Source organism: Microtus oregoni, unplaced genomic scaffold, assembly GCF_018167655.1.
Source record: "Microtus oregoni isolate MIOR12 unplaced genomic scaffold, Mior012 000092F_ref0000046, whole genome shotgun sequence".
In the NCBI taxonomy this organism is placed as follows: domain Eukaryota; kingdom Metazoa; phylum Chordata; class Mammalia; order Rodentia; family Cricetidae; genus Microtus; species Microtus oregoni.
The window spans coordinates 897,270-922,842 of record NW_024544604.1 but is presented as its reverse complement, the minus strand read 5'-3'; the positions used below and the strand labels follow the sequence as shown (position 1 = coordinate 922,842).

The 25,573-nt window shown below is 49.0% G+C and overlaps 1 protein-coding gene and 1 long non-coding RNA gene across 3 annotated transcripts in view; one reads left to right on the top strand and one right to left on the bottom strand.

Moving 5' to 3' along the window:
* The window catches only part of LOC121442650, a 49,051-nt gene extending 39,619 nt beyond the window's left edge, over positions 1 to 9,432 (bottom strand). The window contains exons 1-2 of the long non-coding RNA XR_005973579.1: positions 9,356 to 9,432; positions 2,542 to 2,656 (exon numbers count right to left, since the gene is read on the bottom strand). This is a non-coding gene — a long non-coding RNA (uncharacterized LOC121442650). The remainder of the gene's footprint in view (positions 1 to 2,541; positions 2,657 to 9,355) is intronic.
* Positions 9,433 to 18,135: 8,703 nt separating this feature from the next.
* Positions 18,136 to 25,128, top strand: LOC121442649 (protein odd-skipped-related 2-like). 2 transcript variants are annotated; one of them, XM_041644249.1, is made up of 4 exons: positions 18,136 to 18,507; positions 22,100 to 22,864; positions 23,762 to 23,861; positions 24,643 to 25,128. In XM_041644249.1, exons 2-4 carry the CDS (start codon positions 22,209 to 22,211, stop codon positions 24,715 to 24,717), a joined length of 831 nt encoding a protein of 276 aa, XP_041500183.1. In that variant the 5' UTR covers positions 18,136 to 18,507; positions 22,100 to 22,208; the 3' UTR covers positions 24,718 to 25,128. The 2 variants fall into 2 exon arrangements, with proteins under 2 accessions (XP_041500183.1, XP_041500182.1); XM_041644248.1 differs by having other exon boundaries at positions 24,561 to 25,128.
* The last annotated feature ends 445 nt before the right edge of the window (positions 25,129 to 25,573 follow it).

Sequence of the window (25,573 nt, the reverse complement as noted above, 5' to 3'; positions counted from 1 at the left end):
GAAGACCCAGATGCCAAAGAGGGGCCAGAGGGAAAACAAAGAAGAAGGAAGTGAATAATCTTGGTGGTAGTGGCCGCTATTTTGATAGGAACCAGAGTGCCTGCGCAATTTTAAGAATCACGCAGAAATGTGCACCCTGTTGGAAAGGAGCCTTCCAGCTTCACTGCGTGTCTGGCCATAGAACACTGATAAGCTCCGGGGAGAGAGCGAGCAGCTGGAACTCTGCAGGCAGCTTGTGTTGCCTTCCTTGGTATTTATTCTGAGATCACATTTACAGCTGCTTTTATCTGCTCTTTAGAAGTTCTTGTATTTGGGAAATCGTTTATGGTAAAATAAAAACCCACTTGCTGACAGGGAAATGTAATTTATTAGCCAGCTAGAAAACCAGTTATCTCTTAATGCATATATATGGAATCTGGAACTTTCTGCTCCGTTCAAGATGCCATTTAGAGAGACTCAAATTTATCATCCCCTATGTTGCTCTGGGCTGACACTGAAACCAGCGCTCACTTCAAGAGAAAGTAAATGTAGCTTTCCCCATAAGGTGCATGAAAAAATGACCAGCAGAGACCAAGACACATGCACTGTGGTGAACAGACTGTAGGGAAATAAAATACCACCTGGTCCTGTTTAAACGGCCAGCAGACGTTCATCCCTCCCTCAGAGGAGGACAACATTATGAGGTAAATGACCCCAGGACAGCTAAGATCCCGTGCCTTTGGACACAGTAAGCTTGGGTGTATGTTGCCATCAACTGCTCCTAACCAGGAGGCAAGGCAAGGCCCTGGAAGGTTCCTGGTCTCAGGGTGGAGGTAGGGTGGGAGGTGAGACGCCAGGTGTGTCAGTCAGAATCTTGGGAGTCATAGGAGTAGAATCCAGACCAGGCTATGTAAGAGCCGCAGCCACACAACGTGAAGTCTGTGGTATCACAGGGATCTTCAGAGCTAGGAGTTGTAGGCTGATGTCTTGATGTTTTAGTTTGCTTTCTGTTTCTTTGATAAAACACTGACCAAGGACAACATGGGTAAAGAATTTATTTGGCTTACAAGTCAGCCAGGAAAGCCAAAGCAGGAACTCTCAGCAGTGATCTGGAGGCAAAAACTGAAGCAGAGGCCATGGAGGAACACTTGTTTAACCTGCTTGTATTCCTTGGCTTCCAGAGATTTTACCATCCACAGTGGACAGTGCCCCCCCACTTCCAATCAATCAGCAATCAAGAAAACGCCCCTTGGACATTCCCACAGACCAATGTGGTAGAGGTAATCATCTTTAGGTGAGAGTCCCTTCTCTCAACCAACTCCAGTTTGTGTCAAGCTGATAAAAAACTAACTGGCAAAGCAAGACACAAAAGCCAGTTTAGAAGTGGGACCAAGATGTGTAAGACAGACCAACCCGAAAGCATCAGGACGAGGGTGATGCTGCCACTTTAAGGCTCGTGTGAAGAAACATCTTTTAATCTCGGGCAGGACAAATCAGACCAAAGAAATTATTTCATTCAAGTTCAGCTTGGTAATGCAGCATGCTAAGCTTACTTCTAGACGCATGGGTGAGGGGTTCCTTACAGGATCCTGGGCACCTTGGTTTGCTCTCCGTGGCTGTGGTAAATGCCATGATCAAAGCACCCTGGGGATTTATCTGGCTTACACATCCCAGTCACATGTCACGGAGGGAAGCCAAGGCAGGAACTGAAGCAGAGACCTTGGAAGGACACTGCTTGCTGCTTTCATCCTTCATGGTTTGCTCAGCCTGGTGGTTTTATACAACCCAGGGCCACCTGCCCAGGGGTGGCACTGCCCACAGTGAGCTGAGTCCTACCACATCAACACTGACCAAGAAAATGCCACCCAGACTTGCGTACAGGCCAATCCATTGGAGGCTTTTTCTCAACTTGCGTCAAACCGAGAACTCCAACCAGCATGGTGGGTGACTCAGAAGCTCCTGCGTCATCACGAAGTCCCAGCCAGCATGAGTTACTGCTCACGAAGCTATGCCGCTAGTAACCAGGTCAAGTCAACCCTCCATATCCTGTATTTAAAAATCCTATATAATCCCAAGGCCATGCACAGCAGGAGCCAGGTTATGTGGGGGACTAAGAGTAGCGGCGGCGGAAGGTCTGAGGACTGCACCACACTCTGCCAGGGATGGTCTTCTGCTGGTAGAGACACACCTGTTCTGATCTTATGCCATTCAGAAGGACTTGACACTACAGGTTACATTTGGCCCAAGGCTCAAACTTTAAATGTAACAAAAATGCTGACAGTTTCATCCCAGGTCATACAGAGGCCAGGGCTAAGGCCCATCTGTTTCTGTCACCCTCACAAGTTAACCAGATGTTGCCCTATAGTGGACATGATGTCTAATCTGTGTTATCCATTGGCTTGATCTGGCATCACTAAGATGCAAGCCACTGAGATCTCTGTAAGGGAATTTTCTGGTCAGATTATTGGAATCTGGAAGACAGCTAAATTCAGGTGGCACTTTCTGGTTGTGCCCCAGATAAAAAGGCACCTAAGAAGAAAACATTGCTTTTTGCCTGCTTACCTTTGCTCCTCTGGCAAGCCAGCAAGCAGCATTTTCCCACCGTTTCAGCTTCAGTTCCTGCCTCAGGCTTCTGTCTGAAGTCCAAGTCTGACTTCCCTCCACGATAGACTGTGACCTGGAAGTAGAAGAAGACATGAACCTTTTCTTCTTCACGTTGGTTTGGGTCATGCTGCTTTACTACAACAAGAGAAGGGCGAGCCAGAACCGTGGGCGTGGGCATTTTGTTTTCCCAGTACTCCTTCCTTTGAGAGTGATGCGTCTGTTGCCCAGGTGATTTGGGTCTTGCCCTCCTCATGCCCAGGACTGAGAATGGAACTTGGGTTTAGCCAGATAGGCACACTCCGCCCTACGCCAACACTAGGATGTATTATTTACAGATAACCTTTCTAAATGCTTAAAATGTATTCTTTCAACTAATGCCCATGTAATTGGATATGGCAACCCTATACTGGAATACACGTTCGGTGATTTGTCTGAGGTTATATGACTAGATGGCCGAGGAAGGGTGCAGAAGCAGTTTGTCCTACTCGTCTGCAAGGAAAGACAGGCGCCCACCCTGAGACTATGAGAATAACCTAAACTGGAGATATGAACGGCCATTGTCCCAGGACACCGGATGAGCGGAACAGAGACCAATAGCTAACAAAGAAAGGAAAGAGAAATCAAAATATGATTTGAGTTGCTGCATGTAGGTGTGTCTAAACCCATTCAATCATGGACATACAGGGACATAGACCAGTCAACTCTCTTTAACCAGAGAGTTGGGTTTTGTCACCTAACACATAAGAAATCATAGCTAGCAAGACTTGTTTAGGGGTGTTGGGGGGCGATCAGGGGAAAGGAGAGCAAAGAGGTGAATCAGGATGTGGTTTAAGACCAAGTTAACATTTTTTTAAATATTTATTTATTCATTATGTATACAATATTTCTGTCTGTGTGTATGCCTGCAGGCCAGAAGAGGGCACCAGACCCCATTACAGATGGTTGTGAGCCACCATGTGGTTGCTGGGAATTGAACTCAGGACCTTTGGAAGAGCAGGGAATGCTCTTAACCTCTGAGCCATCTTTCCAGCCCCCAAGTTAACATTTTTTAAAAATTATTTTTATCTCTTATTCTGGGGAGGTGTGCGTGTAGATGTGTTGTATGTTGAGGGGACATCTGTGTGCCATAGAATGCGTGAGATAAAAGGACAACGTGTAGGTGTAGAAGCTGGTTTTTGCTATCTTGGGAGTCCTGGGGGTCCAGTTCAAGTAGTCGAGCTTGATGCAAAGCCTCTGCCTGCTGAGCCATCTCGTTGGCCTCAGGTGAGCATCTTGTGGATATTACTGTGGCTTCCGAGTAGCCTTTAATGACCACAGCTTGTATCAGCGACCACCAACAAATGAACCGACTGTCCACAGACACAATCCTCTGGCCCCTGGGAAGAAGCCTGAAGTTGGAGGCAACAAGGTTATTGCCTTAGCAGGAGAAAATGTTTGATCTGCCTTATAAATACCTGGGATTTATAGCACTCTGCAGACAATCCATAGGATGCAGGTTAAACACGAAACAGACACACTTTTGGAACTGTGATAAACAAGATTATCATAGTGGTGTGTTTGGTAACACATCTACATACCTCCTCTAAGGAGGAATAGCCACGGCTCACCCACTGTTGGCCAGTGTAGACTGTTCTTTCTAGGTTCCTGAGCTGTGGAGTTAACATAAGGCAGGCTCCTGAAATGGTCCACGCAAACACCACCCCAATAGTTTCTTCGTTTCCCGCCCCCCCCCCCACAACTTCTAAAATGCTCTTATTACTTTTCTAATTTAAAAAGTTATAATGAATTGCTGATTCTCCTGAGAGGAAGACCAACTCTACCTGAAATTACTTCCCCCCAAAGCAACTTTGTGGCCCACAAGGCATTTCCTAAACTTACTGACAGATTCTGTGGAGAGAGCATGGAAGGGTTAACCTGCTGGTTCTATGGGAGATGGCTCTCTAGTCAGTAGGCCCACACTAGTACGGGTGGTGGGAATCAGAGGAAACTAACTCAAAAGAGGTGTGGTGGTTCAAGTCTACAATGCCAGCAGCTACTACAAAGGCTGAGGCAGAAGGTGCTCTTGCATCCAGGAAGTCAAGATCTTAGAATGAAAAAAAGAGGTCAAAACTTAAGAAATTAAGACAAATGACCAAGAGCCAACTGCTAGTAAAACAATAACATTATAAATAAAATGTTATTAAAGTTTGCCGGCTTTTTTTGTCAGCACTGACGGGATAAATAACCCATACTTTTTGAGTGTATTTTAACTTTGTTTCAAAATTTTGAGGGGCTGAAAAGATGGCTCAGTTCCCAAAGTGTCTTGCAAACATGAGGACCTGAGTTCAAATCCCCAGAATCTATGTAAAAAGCCAGGTTTAGGCCTGTAACCACTGGAAGGAGGGGCCAGAGACAGCAGGGTCCCTGGAGCTCACTGACCAGCCAGCCTGCCTAAGGGCAGTGCAGCGGGGTGCGAGAGACATCCCTCATGACGTCAGCACGTACACGCACAGCTCCGCCGACAAGTACATAAACCACACACGCAGCATACCCAGAAAACAAAATGGAACAAAAAATTGAATTAGTTGTCACAGTTTTTTTCCCTCACAAAATGAACTAGTTGGAAAAGCTGCCAGTGCGTGGTTAGCAAGGCCAGGACTGCTACAAATCAAGGCTGAAGATGGGGGAGACCACAACAAGCAGGTGGTTCCTGGGGCTCAGACACGCTGGGATGTGCTTTGTTTCTCCGATGCAGGATCAAGTGCACGGCCTTTCTCAAAGTTCTTTCACAAAAGAAGCAACCCCACCACCAGCACTGCGGAGAAATTATTAAAACTTTGATGCGTCCTGAACACTATGTAGGAAGTTGTCGTAGGTCCCGGGGGTCCCTGCCAGGGCTCACATTCTGCTCTGTAAATCCTCACTCTGCTCCTGCTAGCTGAGGCCTAGCACCTGGGGTCCTGCTGGGACCTCCGGGCTCCTGTTCTCTCCCATGCCTCCGCCTGTGTGGGAGAAGCCAGAAAGTACAGCTGCTGCCTCAGGCCCACCAGTTCCACTCCAGGCTCTGTAGCTTTGAATTTTCCCCTGCATGTAATTATAAAGTATGCATCCAGTTATTTACTTTCCCTGTTCCAATGCAGAGCGTGTTACTGAATAATCACAGCTCGCAAGTGAACCCAGCTTTTCTGCTGCAAGGTCTGAATTAAGAAGATTACAGCCCTCCTATCATTCCACTTTAAACAGAAACCACTACTTGTTCAACTTTAAAAAGAGAGCGCGAAAGGAAACAATGGGTCTCTGTGCTCTCAGAAATGCAAGCACACTGTAGAATTAAGATGTTTACATGTGTTTTGTTGTTTCTCACAGCCCTAAATTGCTTCATTTAGAAAGGTAGAAAATAAAATGTATTCCTTGCATTTCCAGGAACCGGGAGTCTGGCAACTGATTCCCTGCTGTCCTAACATTTGAAGGAAGAAAAATTACGGTCAAAGTGGTATCAATTTGCTCTATTTATCTAGGGAATTAACTTTAAAGCTTAATTGTCACAGACAGTGACCTCTATCCTCATGAAAATCCTCAGAGAATTAGACAGACAGGCTACTGGGGGGGGGCAGAGGGATTCAAGGTTGAACCCACCGTCGTGGAGCCTAAAGGAAAACTCTTAACCCAAGAAGGCAAGATAACCCAGCACGTTCCATTGCTCAACACCCAGATCCAGCTCCTAACCCATTGCTTCTGTCTGACCCATGTTTCTGCTGTTGAACTTGTCCAAGAATTGCCTAGGGGATGTCCCTTGACAGCGGGAAATGAAGTATCCTCGAAAGAAGCTGAGACAGGGTCTAACTCTTGACCCAGCTCAGCTCTCAGAAGACTTTCTGTGGATGGACAAGTAGCTAGGGAATGAATTGAGGAAACTTTGATTGTTTAGGAAGGCCTCTGGGCAGGATTTCGCCTGGAAATTTCTCTTAATCTGGCAGAACTTGGAACAAAAGCTTGGCTGGAAGTATATACTATCAAATTAATAGAACAATTGTAGGATAAAAAACAATAAGTCAGAAAACAAAAATGCAGGCTTACAGCTCATAAAGTTTGCTTTATGCAAGCGGCACAACACTGGACAAGCAGACATTGTTCTCAGAGGAGCGACACCCCCACCCTCACCCCTATCCTGCCTGCCCCAGCCCCATCATTCTGCATGTGCTTAAAAGCAAAAAAGAGGGGAAGAAGATTATTTGAGGTAATGATGTCCAGGCCTCTGCTGTAGTCAGTGGTAAAGCTAGGTACTCAAGAGGGACACTACTGCCTGAATGAGGTACCTGAACAGCCAGGGGGAAAAGGCTGACATTACAGAACAGCCTATGTGAACACAGGTATTAAAGTTCAGCTGACCCTGAACTTCCACTGGCCCTGCCTGTGGAAGGGCCCTAATGAGCAGAAACAACCAGACTGAGCTAGGCTTCCCCCTGAATGCAGAGCCATCTCATTTCCTGGATCTGTTAGGTCAAGTTCAAAATCTGCAAGGGACAACATGTGCTTCCTTTTTTCCCTAAAGCACGGAGCTCATTTGTTGCTTTGACTTTGATGGCTGAGTGGTCCCTCTCTCTAGGAATGTTGTTCCCTTCGACCAAGGACAGTTCCAAGAAGCCATCTCATTTCCTGGATCTGTTAGGTCAAGTTCAAAATCTGCAAGGGACAACATGTGCTTCCTTTTTTCCCTAAAGCACGGAGCTCATTTGTTGCTTTGACTTTGATGGCTGAGTGGTCCCTCTCTCTAGGAATGTTGTTCCCTTCGACCAAGGACAGTTCCAAGAAACCCTTTAACGGAATGATGAGTAGGTGGAGACTTGCAGTTAGCAAAATCAGATCAGTTAAATCAGTCACAGTGAGGGACCGCATGTCAGATAATAACCAAAGCCAAGTAATCCCAGGGCGGGATTCTCCAATTGACTGAACAGGCTTCTGGGGCACTTCCATCCTGCCAGGGACAGTAATTAACCCTGGGGAATAGGAGACTTAATTTGAGAATCATGCAGAGTTTATCTTCTCAAATACAAGCAAGTGAAAGCCAACGAAAAGGGGGCAAGAGAAAACAGGTTTGTGGTTTGGGATCTGAGGAAAAAGGAAGGCCATGGGGAACAAGACTTTCTGTTTTCAAATAGTTACTTCTCTTTATCTATTCCTAAGCAGTGTTTTGGATCAATGGTTCTCTAACACCCAGCTACATGGAGAGGACTTTAAATGGCAGGAATCCCAACTCCAGCTCTTGAGAAAGTCTAGTATATGAACAGGGCAATAGTACTCCTCAGTTTAACAAACTGATTGATATCAAAATTTTGAAACATTTGGATAGAAACAGATAAGCAATAGGAACTCATTATAGGTTCTTAATTTTTGCAAGGCAACTGTTTTAGAAGCTCCTTGAGGAAACACCTGTCAGTAGACAATGGCTCTTCCCAAATTCCCAAATCCAATCGATAGCCAAATCCCCTAGGGATTTACCTCCTTAAAAGGGAATATTCCCTGTCAGCAGGATCAGTGACAGTTCTACCCAGCCCTTCCTAAGTTAGCCCTTCTCTCCGAGCTACACAGAAGATAGCCAAGGGAGTTCTTGGGAGCAGACAAGACTTGACGGATCAAGTCAGCATCTCTCCTGGAGCCAAATGTCAGCTTCACTGTGGTTGTGAAGCCATAGCAAAGAGGGCCCTCATCTCAGAGGTTAAGTCCCAATCAGGTCCAGCATGAGGAAACTCATCCCACCTACCCTCAACCCCTTCCTACCTCTGAAGCCAAATGTGTAAGAGGAGAGGACTCTATGACACTGTCACCAAAATAATTTCTCATTCCTTGGTCCAAAATTCTTAAAGCCCAACATGGAAAAAAGGACCAAACCAACTTAGGTGGGCTTTTCTACCTTTGCAAGCTATTGGAAAGTGTGTGTTGTAGATACTTGTATATGTTTGCTACAAAACATACATGTCCTTCCTACACATCAACGGTATACATTACTATTTAGACATGTAATTACACCCTGAAAGGGGGAAATGAGTTTGTATGTGAAGGGATTGATAAAAAGAAAATGTGAGCCGGGCGGTGGTGGCGCACGCCTTTAATCCCAGCACTCGGGAGGCAGAGACAGGCGGATCTCTGTGAGTTCGAGGCCAGCCTGGACTACAAGAGCTAGTTCCAGGACAGGAACCAAAAGCTACGGAGAAACCCTGTCTCGAAAAATCCAAAAAAAAAAAAAAAAAAGAAAATGTGATTGTACACAGACTGAACATTATACTTTTATTTTTAAAATATCGTACGGTTGGTATAAACAAGTCATAGCTTACAGATGTGTGTAAGTCAGCACAAACTGCGCACATTTGCTAGTTGGGCGGGGGGAGAACCTGGGTTTTAAAATTTGTTTGGGCTGTATGTTCTTTTCCTCCTTAGCAGAGTGGGAACCAAAAGAATTAAATTACAGGGTAGAATATAAAATACCTCCTTTAAGGAAATAAATGTGTAAAAGAAACTATCTAGCCAGTTCTCTCAGGCACGGGAATCCCCTGGGGCTTGTGTAAATGTATATCAGTTTGTCCCCAATGACACTCCAGATGTTCCCGAAGAGGGGAAAACTCCCACTCCTACCCACTGGCACTAACACCCTTACATGTGATCCAATACTCAAACTTGCCCCAAGCCAGGTAGCAACCTGAAGGGTGACTGCAGATGGGACTGGGAGCTAGGGGCCTTCTGCCTCCACTGTCCACCCTAACTTTGGGAGGAGAAACGGCAGCCGGTGATTACTCACATGTAAGGCTCAGAGGCAGAGCTAAACCACAGGCAGAGCTCCCTTCGGAACAACTTTAAATGGTAATTAAGTTTCTCTGTACTTATCTTTTGAGAGTGTCCTTGGGCTCTGGCTGAGCAGGGACTTCCTCGCTGTGTGGCTGTGTGTGAGGTCCGCCTGCAGATTTGACCCTGCCCCTCTGTGGAACCTGAGCTGTACTTTTCCCCCTTCAGTGTGTGCCAACAGAGGCTGTAAAAAGAGTGTTCCGGCTTTTGCAGCTTCCCCCCCACACACACACACACACTTCACCCGCCCCCCCACCCCAGTCTGCTTCAAGTAGCAAGGCCAGGAAGAATCTAGGACCGCCTCTGTACTGTGTACTATCTCTTCTCTCAACCCATCTCCCAAGGAAGAACTGCCCGCACGACGCGGTGCCCTGAGGTGCCCACGAGGCCTTAAGGATCTTTCCAGGCTGGTTGCTGACATCTCTAACTGGAGCAGATGAGAAAGGAAGCACAAGTGATGGCAGCCAGCTCCAAGTCTTCAGAATCCCTCAGATAGAGACTCTCACCTCCCACTGGAGCAGCAAAGGCAGAACGAACAGGAGCCCAGACAAGTCCCAAACACCCGGCAGTGATTGCGGTACCAGGTCATGATGTTAGACGGTAGCCCACGGAAGGAAGAAGGCAGCAGTGCAGACATGCTAGAGCTGAGACTCCTAGCTGCCCCCAGCACCCATTTTCTTCTTACGTGGGAGACGCCTGTATTGTACCTGGAGACCCAGAGTCAAGATTTCATTTGGAAATCTCCCTTGCCACCAGATGTGCCTAGTGACTAGGTTCTGTTTTCTGTAGTGTCTCATCAAAGAGCAAGCTTGCCTTCCTCCTGTCTTCCTCTTTGGCACCTGGCCAGCAGGTAGCCATGTTGGAGTAGAAGGTTTAACTGAGTCATCAAATAGGGGCAATATTTATTCAACATAATAAGAGTTATCAACCAGGAACCTTGGGTCTGAGATTTTGTGATTTACATGGTACCATAGATACAAATGAATGAGTCTGTCTCCCCAGCTCTTTCTTCACTGCTGAACCCCACTAACCAGGACTGAACACACTGAATCCACAAGGCATACATTTTAAGTTAATTAACACGTGGGGCACACCTTTAATCCCAGCACTCAGGAGGCAGGCAGATGTCTGTGAGTTCAAGACCAGCCTGGTCTACAAAGTGAGTTCTAGGACAGTCTGTAAATGGAGACTGCTCGTTTGTTTCCCGTCTGCCCAGACCCAAATAATCACACAGAAATTATATTAATCACAACACTGCTTGGCCTATTAGCTTAGGTTTCTTATTGGCTAGCTCTTACATCTTAAATTAACCCATTTCTAACAATCTATGTATCGCCACAACGCTGTGGCTTACTGGAAAGGTTCCAAAGCGTCTTTCTCCTTCAGCAGGTAGATGGTGTCTCCTTGACTCCGGCTACTCTCTCTCTAAATATCTCTCTAAATATCTAAATATCAGATTTCCCTCCTGGCTTTACTCTGCTAAGCCATTGGCCGAAACAGCTTTATTCATTAGCCAATAAAGCAGCATGTATACAGAAGGACCTCCCACATCAATAGTCAGAGTTACATGGTGAGACTATGCCTCTAATGATGATAATAATAATAATCACGGTTAAAATATACCCATGACCTTGCTTCCTTGATATACAAGCATTTTAGAAACCATTGCTGCTAATGCAAACCAGGTTACTCCTAGGTCATACGTCCTGTCAAGATAATGTGGTTAAGGATGAGGCAGAGGGGAACAGGACAACTGAACACACCCGCATGACACAATCGTGTTCTCCTTCACACTCTCCAGGGTCTGGGTGGGTCTGGGTGGGCCCAGTGTGCCTCATGGCCTGGGCAGCACCACGCTCTATGTGTGCTTTTCCAGGCTAAGGAAAAGGTGACTGTGGCCTAATGCATATTAGAAAGGCTGCAGCCCGAGACCCTGACATCATAGCACCCACCCAGTCTGGTTCCTGGAGACAAGTCCGCTTGCTAAGCAGAGGCCTGGGTGTGTGTGGGGACAAAGGACACAGGAGAGGGTTAGGTGACTGTAAACTGGAGTGTGTGGTTAACACATGCAGTGTGAGCAGGCATGCATAGGATAAGAAAGGAGTGGGCCTCTCGGGGTGTGTCCCCTGATTTATGACATTATCTATGTTTGGGGCGCAGAGGCAAATTAACAAAGCTTATTGACTTTATATAAGATTTGAACTCTTTGAGTTTGACTCTGGATTTATCCTGGTCCACAAGAACTCGGCCAATCTAGCTGGCCTACTGATAGGGGAGCAGCAATCCTTTTCTCTCTGGGACTCCTTACAGGGTCAGAATGAGGAGAGGCTTGAGTTATGCATGGTGACCATCCCGGGAGCCATTCTGATGTGAAATAACATCACTGTAACATGTCTTCTGGGTAGGAAGTCGAAGGCTTTCCTGTGCTGGCCCTCATGAGACAGGGTTTCTCTGTGGCACTCACTCTGTAGACCTGGCTGTCCTCAAACTCACAGGGATCCACCTGCCTCTGCCTCCCACTGGGATTCAAGGTGTGCTCCACCCTGCTGGCTGGCCTTCAGTTTTCAAAAAAAAAAAAAAAACGAGCTGGCTTAGACATTGACCTTTCCCCCTTGACTCACAGAATGCCCTAAAATGGCAGGAGAGTTCGCTATGTGTTTTAAAGACTACTGATCAATAGAAACAGTAAGCTCTTTTTTTTTTAAGAACCAATTTTAAAAATTCTACTTTCCTTGTCCCTACCTCAAGTCCGGATAAAAGTTCAAGGCTTCAAACCATGGCACGGTTGCCCAGTAGACAGTACACATAGGCACTAAGGAATATTGTAGGAAGGGAAGTGTACGGGCCTTATACGCTGGCACCACATTCGTTTTTTTGGAGTTTGGCAACTTGGATTGAGTTCAAGAATAGCGTATAATCCTCTAGGGAAATATTCACAGCAAACAGCGGCAAGGATATACATTTTCCTTTGTTAAAACTTGTGTCTGAATTCAAATATTGGCCTTGGCATTTCCTAAGTACTGGCTCCCCTGAAAGTTACTGTGTCAAACTATTTACACTGGGAAGCAAAATCCTGTTAAGAAATAGGATCCCTGGTTGTAAAGAGATTACCATGCCCCCGACCATTACACATTTTATATTCTGAAAATCCTCATAAGAAAAGATCATTTTAACATGGTAGCTATTTGTCAGACTGGAGACGGGTGTGTGTACAACTCATGACTCTGGGCAGTGGGAAAATTAACTTTTCTACGTTTTCAGTGGCTTTCCTGTATTAACTCATTAAAAAGTAGCTTTTGTAAGGTCTGAAAATTGAGGATGACAAAACCTTTAATTAAACTGGATTGGCAGGGCTACTGTCTGTGAGGTTTTCTATTACTCTCACTGCTAATAGTCCTCTGACCCCCAAACCTCTAAGGGAAACAGAGGGTCCAGTGGAGGGGTTCCCTTTGCTCGATGAGAACAGACACAGGAGTCAGGGTTCTAGAGCATAAGAGAAAAGAGAACTCTCATGGAAAGTGTTCAGTTGGCATAAGATTAGAAAGTGTTGCTTACAGTCAGGGTTTTAGTCACTTCACAAGGAAGTCATTCTGCAGTCCTTAGAGAAGGAGACAAATTAGCAGGTCTGGAATGAAAACCCCTATGTCGATACCTGTGGACTGGTAGGTAGGCAGTGTGGGGCCACAGACGGAGAATCGGGAGTGGGCTGGAACCAGTACAGACAGAGCGGATAAGCAGAATGTGTAGAGTTCCAGGGTCCTTCAAGCATCCGGAGAGCCTCGGGGTGACCCTGGAACACAGCAGCCCCTATTCCTTGCCCACACTGCATCCTACCTGGTACCCTGTGACCTAACACTGAGAGGGCAAGGGCAGATGAGTGTGGAAGGCTGCACGACAGACATTTAGAATCACTCCAAGGTAGTGACAGTAAGAAAAGGTCAACATTCGCGTGGATAAAGAGAGTGGGTGAGCATCCGAAGACCAGGGACTATAAAATAAAGTGAGATGTTCTATGTACTTGGTCCCTAAAAGAAACTTTTTTTTTTCTGAAGTCAAGTGAAATCTAGTATTAGGTTAACAATCCTACTGTTACCCTCAACAGGTGTCCAAGGACCCTGAAGTTGTCCGTGTAGAGCCAGAGGGTGACCGACTGAATAAAACAGTGACTGGCTGAGCGAGTTGTCCCAGGCCAGATATTTAGATGTGTGTTTTCCCTGGGGAAGGAAGAAAGAAAAGGGTGGGAAGGAGAAAAAGAGGGAAAGACAATGCCTGAAAGATGAATGGAGCTTCCACCATTGCTCCCTAGTGACGATTTAATCTAGGTCAGTGATTCCCAAATTTTATAGGGTCTCATATTCACCTGCAAGACTTATTTAAACACAATTTTCAGGGTTCAGTCCCAATTCTGGCTCAGTAGGTAGGACAATACTTTTGGCTTCTCTCACAAGCTCCTCAGCGATGCTAAATCGCTAAGTCTCCTATTGTCTGTAGAGAGCTGGACATGCCTCCTAGGGCTGTCTTCCCACCAGCATTCTAAAAAACCAAAGTCAACTAACACACACACACACACACACGCATGTATGCAGGCACTCAAGTAACACACAGTGTCACCTTGTGAAAGTCTGTTGAAACACAGTTTTCCAACTGCTGTCTCTTTTAAGAGTGATCTTTTCAGGGCACCATAACCCATCTGGTCCCACAACTGCAGTCTCCTGGGATGCTCCTGGTTCTTGACCTCTGCTGTCTTCCTAGTTTGCCAACACTGACCAGCTCAGCTCCAAGAATTGAAAGTCGGCTAGGGGTTGACCTGGCTCCTTCCATCCTGGGAAACTGCAGAAGACCCGCTGCCCTGGGACACTGGGAGGACAAAGCCCTCCATGCATGTCACCATGCACCTTGGGAAGCATGCTTTTGCTGCACGGGGCTTGAGATGCAGAGTTAATTCTTGGGAGTCTTTCCTGTCCACTGTTCCACAGTTTCTATACCCTCCTCCCGCCCTGACCAGGACTTCCAGACAAGGAGACATTCTGTAGTCTAGCAGGCAGGACTGGGCGGCTCTCACCCTGGTGACAGGTCGCTGGGATGCCTTGATCCACATCCGTACTTGACAATCCAAACACAGACCGAGACAGAGCCCTGGGTGTGCCCCCACCTCCCTCTCCCACCTCCACGCTTGATCATGAAGTTTTCCCAGAGATTCCATGTTCAGCCTCCCTAAATTGCTTTCCCTTCCGTGTGACTTGGTGTCCCCCAACGTGGTAGCCAGAAGTTTGTATGCTGCAGACTTCGGTGGGGTGAAGTTGAGTGAGGGACGCAGGCAGAAGGAGGGTGCCCTTGGGTACAGTAGACCCTCCTCACCTCTCTTTAGTGGGTATGGGCCAACAAAGGGCAGCTGGGGCTGGTCAATCAAGCCTGACTTGGGACAGCCAGAGCGAAGACCCATGGCTGTGGTGTCAGTCCTGCCCCCTGCTGTACACACTACTTTCTGTCTTCTGCGAAGGGGCTCGGGTTCAAGTCAAGGAGAACGAGGGGTGAGTGAGATCCCTGGAGGCCACACACTCACACCCTGGAGCCCACGCCACGAAGTGTTCGACCTATGCCTCCAGGGGGCGCTGCGGCCCTTCTAGCGAACTGCAGAGCTAAGAGTCGGCAGCGGCGCTTTCCCACCTTCCTGAGCCCGAAAGCCCGAGACCAGCCACACTTCCTTAGTAGATGAGATTCTTAATCCTGGCACCCACCTCCGCACCCTCAACTCTCCTCCGCGCCTAAGGTGTGCCAGCCTCTTTGCTCTCCTCGCCCCCGCACTGCTCTGTGGCTGGAGAGCATGCACTGCCTGCTGCAAAACCCAACAAAGGGTCTCCGCTCCGCAGAGTGTGGGGAAAGCTGGGGACTGGGAAGCCGGCCCTCAGAGGGATTCTAGCAAAAAAAAAAAAGATAAGCTTTCCTTAATTTTATTTTTAAAGCGGTACAAGTTATTTAGAATGTTCGCAGCGTGCAGTCAACTCCTCGGAGTCTGTGTGTGACACCTGTTGACTCCACCCGCAGACTCCTGGGTGGGCTGGGGGCAGTACACTACCGCAGCTCCCAGCTCCTCTGAGTTTCCTGCGTTAGGCCTCGAGCTTCCTCCCACAGCGTAAACGTTGCTGTTGGGTTTGGGGCTGCAATCGCCCAGCCCGCTGCTGATCAGTGTGTTAGCCATTTCCCCCGCCAGCGTCCCTGGTGTCGAAAGCCCAGTGCCCCGAGGACAGCAGCTGACCCGATTCGCCAGAATTTCCAAATTAACAGGCAGCTGAGCTGCGGAGGGAGCTGGGGCAGCTCGCGGAGACTCAGACCGGGGGCGCAGCTGGCCTGCGACTGACTCCGGGACCTCGGCTTCTGCACGCCAGGACCCCACAGCTAGTTGGTGGCCGCGTGGGCCAGTTTTTCTGTATCCGGCATTTTGCAGGTCGAGCTGATGAGCGAGTCGTGGGCGGGCTCTCTCTCTGAGTGCGCCCTAGATGCCCGCCAGCCAGCACTTGCGCCCCCCCCCCTTCTGAGCACCCCGAAGTTGCGTTGAAGGTTCCAGGTGAGCGCCCCACATCCTGGAGGGGTGTGGCGGTGCTGAGTGCGCTCGGCTGCAGGCTTGGCTGGTTGCACCTGCCCATCCGGGCCGCGGGGCTCGCAGGCCGCCGGGGCTCTCCAGGCAGTGCTGCTCGGCTCAAAGGTGCGAGCTCTCGGACTCCTCACTACTTTTCTAGCCTCCTCAGTGCTGGGGCTGAGTTGGCCGAGTTCTTACGAGGCTGAGGTACACGAGGTAAACGTGTTTGCAGTAACATCCTAGCTCCGGAGGTTTTCGGGGAAGGGGGTACAGCTAATTGCGTCTACCCCGGGGGGGGGGGAAGCCAGCAGTTCGGTACCCAATACACACAGGTCCTGAAGGTGCGAAGCCTGCTGCTGGAGAGGTTGCCTCCACTTTAGTGAAAAGAAGCCCGGAGGCACAGTCCCCGGTCACCACCGGGTGCTTAAAAGTCCTGGAGATCTGAATGAAGAGAAAGTTCCCTCCAGTTCTCCAAATTGAGAAAGGCTGTGGATGGAATGAGGCGGTTTTGGAGAGGGAACCGCAGGCATCCTGGGAGCTGAGGCTCAGGACCAGGCGCTGAAATGAAAGCACCCTATGGGACCCACTCGGAAAGGGGTTTTTAGACCTCCGAACTCTCCGAAGCGGCCTCTTATGTCCATGGTGTTCATCAAATTTATTCTCAAGTAGTCAAGCCCTGCAGGACACCGAACACGGAGTCTCTCTCTCTCTCTCCACAGGCTCACTGTGTAATCCTTGCGAACTTAAAACTGGAAAGCACGGGGAAAGAGAACCTGCCGCTCCTGAATTATGTTTTACCAAAGAAACGAAAATTTATATTCACGTCGACAAAAATAAAATAAAAAGGCTTTTACCTTCTTACAAGACGGTTTGCATAGCGCCTGCCTGCCTCCTCTGATAGCCTTTGACGGCTCTTAGCGTTCTGCTTACATCCGCCGCTTCCCCACACAGTCCTTTGAGAAGGGTGACCGAAAAGCATCTTTTAGCGGAACGATTTTGAATTGCACAATTTCTTTAAAAGAATCTATGCTCCTCCAAGTACCTACTAACGTAAGTGCCCTCCGGTGACTCGTTTGGGACCAAGGATGGTTTGCTCAGTTTTGTTCAGGTGCACCGCGTCTGAAAGGAAGCTGCTTGCTGTGGATCCTGTCATTCCCTGTCACCTTATTCCAGAGGGTCTGGAATTCCTTCCTTCTCCTTTACACACTCACAGTGTAACTAAACCTTTAGGGGTGCTAGGAAGCCTAACAGTGCACGTCAAATTTGATTAGTTTTCCTGGCGGGCTGAACAATGAACTCAATTTTTGCTGAGAATGAAGATAATGCGTGTTTCGAGACGTTGGAATAGTATTTTCCTAAAATTTAAAAATGATTGTTCTTCACCCATTCCAGATGGGCTCTTTATTGTTTGCCAATGGATCGCAGATGCCCACAACTTTAACCAAGTTGGTTAGCTGCTTTTGAAATGTACGTTAGGTGATTAAAGCTTAGATGGTGGAAGAAATTTCTTCTGGAACATTCCACATGTCTTGACACTAATTATGAAATTAGTCAATTGTCACTTCCATAAACAAACTTCGTTTTGAAAACAGCAGAGGAAAACAGAAAACAGACTACACATATAGCCATAATTGACCAAAAGTATGGACGGAACTATTTTACACTGGGGGAGGGGAGGTACACGCTAGGAAACAAAATGTAAAAGTGGTTGTTTTGGCCCTTTGAAACAGATGGTCATATAAACGTGTTAAGACGTGGAAATGAAGCCGGCCAGCTAACGAAGTAAAAGTACAAAATGCAAAATGCCCTTTGGACTTCTCTAAGGACTCCGAAAAGCGTAGATCCAGAAGTTGAGCTTCCCACAGAGTGAGGCAGAGTGAGGAAAAACGCCGTCCTAAGAGAGAGGACGGGCTTGTCTTTGTGTGTGAGATTTGAATTGAGTCACCTTGGGCTCTGAGTCTGGGTTAACCGGGAAAACTCAAGCAAACCTGCGCCTTTAAGACTCAGTTGCTATCCAAACACAAGTAAACAGAGTGGACCATTAGCGGGCGCCGGGCGTGGAGGCGGAGCCTGGATGCTGCGGCCCGCTAGGCTGCAGGACGCCCGCCTGGAGGGGAGGCGGGGCCGCTACTAAAGCCTTGGACTCCCGGCCTGGGGCAGCCTGGGGCGGGACGCGGGCTGGGAAGGAGCTCGGCGCGCTCGCTGCCGGAGGGTGATGGCCCTGCAGGGCTGCGGGTTCCGACTTTGCCCGCAGTCAGCGGCGAGAAAGTGGCCCAGGCACCGCGGTCTGGGCGAGCGTTGAGCACTCATCCAGAGCACGCTCGCTCTTTACACATTCCGCTCCCACGGACTGACGAAGACCACGATTCGCTCTCGCTTTCGCTCCCCCAGATCATGATCTCAGTTCCTGGGACAGCGCGCCGAAAAAGAAGTTCGCCCAACTTGGACTTCACGACCTTTCTAAGTTGTGCGCCCTGCTGCCTGGACCTAGTCTGAACCGAGCTGCAGCCAGGCAGACCTCCGCGCTGGCGGTGAGTGTCTCCGGGACCCAGCTGTGGTTGTCCTAGGAAGGAAGGGATGTGGGGGTTCAAGGGCGCCCTGGTTCTGTCTGGAGTGCCACGAGTTCAGAGAATGAAAAGCACTCCGGTGAACCCCAGTCCCGGGCCTCGTGTTCTGGCTTCCTTCGGTCCCCCGCACGCGACTCTCGACTAAACACACCCAGTCGAACTTTTGTGTGCTGCCGCTTAGTTTGGTTTTGGTAGATTTACGCCTTCGGCATGATTTATAAAAAGACAGAACGTCGTATTTTGGAGTCAAACCCCATCAACCGAGGCGTTTTTCCCCTGCTCTAGAAAGCCCGGACCCTTGCGTCCTACCACAGCCCTGGCTCACAGCACAGAAGGGCCGGGACACGCGGTGCGGTCAAGCCAGCGACTGCAGAGGCACAGTTCACACGGGTCCGGTCATAGGTGATTTTTCCCCCAAGCATGTGCTGGCCTCTTGCATTTCGCTCCACTCCCGCCTTTGCCGAGAGGGCAGCAGGAAAGCTTTCCAGGGGCTAGGACGCTTGGGTTGTAGAAATAGCCGGGAAAGGAGCCGCGGTTGTAGGAAGAAGGGAGGACGAGGTGTTTGTGGAGGCAGTAGCGCAGAATCCGTCTGCCCACCTGTGAACAGAGAACAAAAGAGCGCTGACTGCTCCTGAAGCGAAACTGGGTACAGACCGCGAACTGCAGCTGACTCCACAAACTGCAGCCTTGAACAGAATAGGAAAATGACACAGGGGGAGAGAGGGAGCGGAGACAAACCCAGATTGTGCGGAAGGCTTCCTAATTTAATTAACTCCTTGGGAGGGCAGAGGCTCAGGGAAAGGGCAGGAACTTCGTGGCTGCCTCCCCCCCCCCCCCCCGCCCCTACACCTGATCAAGTCCTTCCCCCCCTTCCCATCATGATTTGGATCTCTTTCTACTAGGGCTCTCTGATTTATATACAACCCTGTTGAATTTGAGCTGAAATTCAGCGAGCGTATTCACCCGTCCGTCATTTCACTCAAATCAACACTCGGGGTTTAGCGGATGACCCTGAACTGTATTATTTTTAGATAATTCAATGTAACACAACTGTTACCAAATGTTGAAAAGTCTTTGACAAATTACCAGAGATCCTGTGTTGCCCGGTGTTTTGAAAGCTTCACCAAACTGAAATCAGTACGTTCAATTCTCCCTTGCTGACAGCCAGTGAAACTAAATGTTATGAAATATCCAACCTGCCCGGGAATTCCATTGAAAACGGATGGAAGAAATGTAGCCTCATCTCCGCTGAACCATTTGTGACTTTTGGTTTAAGGTTCTCTCCTTGCAAAATTAAAAGTAGCCAGTGGTGGGAGCCAGGCTGGTGGAGGAATGACAGCGGCAGAGGCCCCGCATTTAGTGCCTGAAATGGAGTGTGCACTTAACCCCAACAAAACGAAAGTACCTTAGATCTCTGCGTTCATTTAAGCGATGGTTTGACATACATTGGTAACAACTAAACAGGAATATGGGAACGAAACTCAATAGCTACTTATGGTAGCGGCGTTTGGTAGGTGTTTAGGGGATACCTGTTTGTAAAAGGGTTTCTGAGGGCCTACTGGCTTTGCTCTTTCTTTGCAAATTAAAGCTACCTTGTGTAATATGAAGTGGCAATTTGGGACCAACAGAAAAGATAAAAGTCTTGTTTCTGCATTTTAAGTTATTGGGAAGAGGAGAGTGCACTCAAGTCTCTGCAGACAGAATTAAGAGTGTGACCTTTAAGGCAGAGTTCACTTAGTGCAGTTAGAATTTTAAAAAAAATCATTAATGTTAATAGTCATTCTGTCAACCAGCACTCCTACCTGGCCCTGCTCAGCCCATGCTGAGAATCATGCATTGCCTCTTGTATTTATTTCTAAGAAATCTAGTCTGGGAAAACACCCAACTAATAATTTCGGTTTCCTCTCTATTCAGGCGAGAGGCTGCTTTTCAACACTAGGGGGGAAAATTCTCATTACCCACGGAGAAGAAAATAAAGATGAAATTTATTATTTTTAATTGAAGAGAAAATAATCAGTGATGTTAGCAGAATCTTCCTCCCCCGCCCACACCCCACACACGTAGGAGAGGGTGTGAGGGTTGCGGCTGAACAGAAGTGAACACTGATTTGTGCGGTGGGAAAGTCTATCACTAATGGGAGTTTACAGTTTCGGTTGAATGGTCTGACTGAGACCCTCTGACTGTTACACACCTCTCATTAACTCCCAGCCTGAACTCCCAGACCGCATACCACCAGGCAGAAGCAGTTCATTAATAAATCTTCTGTCTCCAGACTGTTCCAAACAGCCGGGGAAGGTGGGGGCCCACGTAAGCAGCTAGTTTCAGCCTTGCCAGAGCGCTCGTCATTAGCGCAGCCCCTGAACTGCTGGCAGATACTGCCCCAAGTGCCACTTTTTAACCGCTCTCGGGAGGAAAAGTCGGAGGGCAGGGAGAGCTGGCAGGCCCCTTCACCCTCCTGCCCTGTCCCAAACCTCGGGTGTTGGGGGTTAGCATTTGGCGGGCTTCCTTCCTTGCTTGCTCCAAACCCTGCCCCTGGGAGGCCACCCTCGGCTGTGCTGGCAAAACCTGCTTGTAAAAGAGAGTTGGCTGTGGGACCCTGTGGGTCCGCTGTGAACGCAGGTGAGGTATTCCAGGAGACCTGGGCTGCCCAGGGTGGACTCCAGCAGGCCACACACACCCCAGGACTCTCCGAATGCAAGGATCCCCTGCTGCTCTTCCTTGGCCTCCTCCAGAGCGCTACCCCCGCCCCCGCCTCCTGAGGGTGCCAGATCAGGAAGTAGCCCCCTTCTTCTGAGAGTCTGGCGCTCAGTCTGGGAAAAGAGGTTCGGGCCTCAGAAACGTTCTGTATCCTCACTCCAACCGGCTGGAGTCTGAACCATCTGGAAGGGATCTTGGTAAGGGGTGGGAGGCGAGGCAGCCCCTGAGGAGGAGAATGGGTGAGTCCAGGCCGAGCCCCCCCCCCCCAGGTGTCACTTTTCTTTCCTGCGGGCCCGTCACTGCTGATAAATGGGACTAAGGCAGAGGAAGGAAAAAGAAAGCCAGCGAGGTCAGCGCGGGGCGAGGCCGAGTCCTGCTAGGGCCGGGTAGGACGAAATGCTCCGGGTAAGCGCGGGAGAGGCTACCTGAGTGGGGCACAGCGCGGGAAGAATCCACGCAGGTGGATCGAACCAGGCCTCTTGGGCCGGATTGGAGCCACGACCTACAGTGTCCTAGGGAGCTGGCACGCTTCTCCGAGCGACAGCAGCTGACTCTCCGGCCTTTGGGCCTTGATCTCTCAGCCCTCCTGATTCCGTGTCCTAAGAGGATGAGGGTGACTGGGGTCCAGGCTGTGACAGCGCCCAAGTCCTCCGTCCGCCTTTGCCCTGGCGGTGTCCCCTCTCCCGAAATCCGATCTTCCTACCACCCGTTCGCCAACTTGCTGCCAGGCCTCTGGTGTCTCGATGTCTTGAGGTCCTGGAGACTTAAGAGAAGGGAACTTAGAAGGCAAGACCCGCGCGGTCGCCCAAGAACTGGATAATAATCATGGTGTCTCCCTCTCTCCCCTGGACACTTTTAGGGGTCCCTCTGCGTGCTGCTGCTTCTTTTACCTTTCTCTTACGCCCGCCGGCCTCTGAGACCTGGAAGAAGGGGGAGGCTTCCTGCACCCCTCCGGAGCCGTTAGGAAGATGGGGAGCAAAGCCCTGCCAGCGCCCATTCCACTTCACCCATCGCTGCAGCTCACCAATTACTCCTTCCTGCAGGCAGTGAACACTTTCCCCGCCGCGGTGGATCACCTTCAGGGCCTGTACGGGCTCAGCGCTGTGCAGACTATGCACATGAACCACTGGACGCTGGGGTACCCCAACATGCACGAGATCACACGCTCCACCATCACGGAGATGGCCGCTGCGCAGGGCCTCGTGGACGCTCGCTTCCCCTTCCCCGCGCTGCCCTTCGCCACTCACCTGTTCCACCCCAAGCAGGGAGCCATTGCCCACGTCCTCCCGGCCCTACACAAAGACCGGCCCCGTTTTGACTTTGCCAACTTGGCGGTGGCCGCCACACAAGAAGATCCCCCTAAAATGGGAGACCTGAGCAAGCTGAGCCCCGGGCTGGGCAGCCCCATCTCCGGCCTCAGTAAACTGACTCCGGACAGAAAACCCTCCCGAGGGAGATTGCCCTCCAAAACGAAAAAGGAGTTTATCTGCAAGTTTTGCGGCAGACACTTTACCAAATCCTACAATTTGCTCATTCACGAGAGGACCCACACGGACGAGAGGCCGTCCACGTGTGACATCTGCCACAAGGCATTTCGGAGGCAAGATCACCTACGGGATCACAGGTGAGACCGGGAACTACAGGAAGGTGAATTTGCCCAGGAAATGTCCTGATAGACATAAATTTCACTAAAATCCAAAGCCGGCTTCAGGGACCCCCCACCCCCCACCCTGCAGCCGCAAATTCTTCCTAGGTCGTAGAGCAGGAAAAATCTGGTAGCTTGTTCTTGGCCTAGGAGCCAGTAATTCTATTTCCTCTGAGTCTGCCTCGGTACTGAGTGAGGGGTGAAAAGGCCTCGGGACCCCGGATTTCTTCCCAGTTGGATGGACGGGTGGAAGGGTGCAGATTTTGGAGAATCTATTGAGTCCCCCCCACCACCACCCCGAGTACCCTAGAGCGGTCCACAGAGTTTCTTATTCTTTGAGGGGGTCTTGAGGTCCCCGTCTTTAGCAACAGCTGCAGCCGTCCTGGATTAGTAAAGGACAGCGGGTTAAAATAATTCCCATGGTAGGGTGTGGAGGTTTCGCCGATGTTTATTTGTGTCTTCTTCTAAGGTGGGACTTCGTATCGGTCCTCGAGGCTGTGAAGTGATTCGCAAAATCGGCGCCCCCCCTCCCCGCACCCACCCATCCTCGCCTTTCGTCTTGATTTGGCCAGGTTAAATCCCAGGGTAAAGCCTGGAGGCCTAGAACGGCTCTAGGAGCCGCTTTCCGAACGAACCCCAGAAATCCGCCAGAGAGGGCGGTCAAGTGTAGATAAAGCCAGACCGCCCGTGAATGTTTCCAAGAATCTGTTAGTTGAGGTTAACTATAAACAGAATTTCACAGAAAGTCTAAAAACAACATAAATAATAGACATTCTGCTTCCTGTGCCCTTTCAAAATTTCGTTGGAATAATTGTGGAAAGCAAATCCTAAGCCACAGGGATGATCCTTTCAATGAAACCTTGTGTTGATTTTCAGGTATATTCATTCCAAAGAAAAGCCCTTCAAATGTCAGGAGTGTGGGAAAGGATTTTGCCAGTCTAGAACTCTCGCGGTTCACAAAACTTTACATATGCAGGTAAGTTCATTTCCTTCCTCTAAAAGAATGGTTCGTTTTTATCATTAAGACTTTACAAAAAGCAGGGTCTGTTTCTTAAAGCTCTTTTTAGATTAGCTTTCTAGTGGGGAAACAACACTTGTTTTTAAAATATAAAATTAATATTACATAACAAAGAATTTTTCTTAACGAACAGGCCAGCTGATTTAAAATAAATCCTAATGTTAGTTTTTATACTTTTTTTTTTCATCCCATCCATGCGTTTAAAACTTCCGTGTTTGGGAGGAAATAAAGGTAATTTTGACAATGGAGCCATGGTGAAATCCCATATGCTCTCTTTCCCAGGGGCCTCGTAATTTGTAGCTTTCAGGACGTTGAGGAATAGTTTAATTTTCCAGCAAACAGGAGCTTCATTCCCGGGAGAATGCAGTTCCTTAGGAGCGGATTAGGTGCACCCCCCTTTCCTGCCCTTGACGTAGCGATGAAATACGTGGCCCACCGAGGTGGTCTTATCGGTGCAATCGGGCCTCCGCGGGCGCCTGCACGTGTGTGTTTCCCGATTGGCGGATTAGGAGCCCCGATCTGTCCCTGCAGGTCCCCTCTTTTGTTGTCGCGCGCTTGTTATGTTAAAGCTTGGTACTGAGGAGACAGAAACTGTTGAGGAGGGTGCCCGTGGTGGTGTGAAGGATTAATCCTTTGCCTTGCTTCACATCTGAACAGGAATCTCCACACAAATGCCCCACATGTGGAAGAACCTTTAATCAGAGAAGTAATCTGAAAACTCACCTTCTCACCCATACAGACATCAAGCCCTACAGCTGCGAGCGGTGCGGCAAAGTGTTCAGGCGAAACTGTGATCTGCGGCGGCACAGCCTGACTCACACCCCGCAGCAGAACTTCTAGCGAAGCCCAGGATCCGTTCTGTGCGTCCGCGGCTCCCTCCCCCAGACCCTCTCCTTGCCTCCCACCCGAGGACCCACCCCCACCCCCACTCCCCCCCCCCCCACTGACCCCAGCTCTTCCCCAGCTGTAGCCGCACCTGCAGCTCCTACGCCTTAACTCTTCTTCCGGAGGACTGAGAACTCTCTAGAAAGTCACCCCCCTTTGCAACCAGCATATACTAGATCCTTGTAGATATTCACGGCTCATTTTGGAGCTCTGTACATAATGTCGTGGGTCTTCGTCCTGTTTTTGTATCTTGTTGGATGCACCTAGACATGGAAAATGGAAACCAAATTTATCTTTAAAGACTGTATTTTCAAAATAAAACTTTTCTTGTTTCAATGCTGAGATGTGTCTGCATGCTGCTAGTCAACGTCTGTTTTCCCGGGCGGGGGGAGGGGTGGGCTCCAGAAGAGCGGGCAACCCCTGAAAATTCAATAGGAAGGGCGCTCTTTATTCCTGAGTTTTAAAAACAGGACTTCCAGTTCTTTTAATAAAATTTGAGCATTTCCCTTTTAGTACTGTGGCATTTTGGAATGGGATCGTGCCTGGTCTCTTTCTTTCAAATATATAAAATTGAATAACCTTGGGGTCTTAGTCTTCTTGTTTATTCTAGTCTTTGTGTTTATTAAGTTTATTCCTTCAGGTAAGTATACTATGGTAACCATTGTTGATAACACGCTGTTGGTGTTATACCCTTGGAAGGCCCTGATGGCAAGAGGCATACAACTAGAGGAGAGAGAGGAGCTTCGTGTTCTGGAAGTTCTTGACCTGTAGTCGAAGTTTATGGT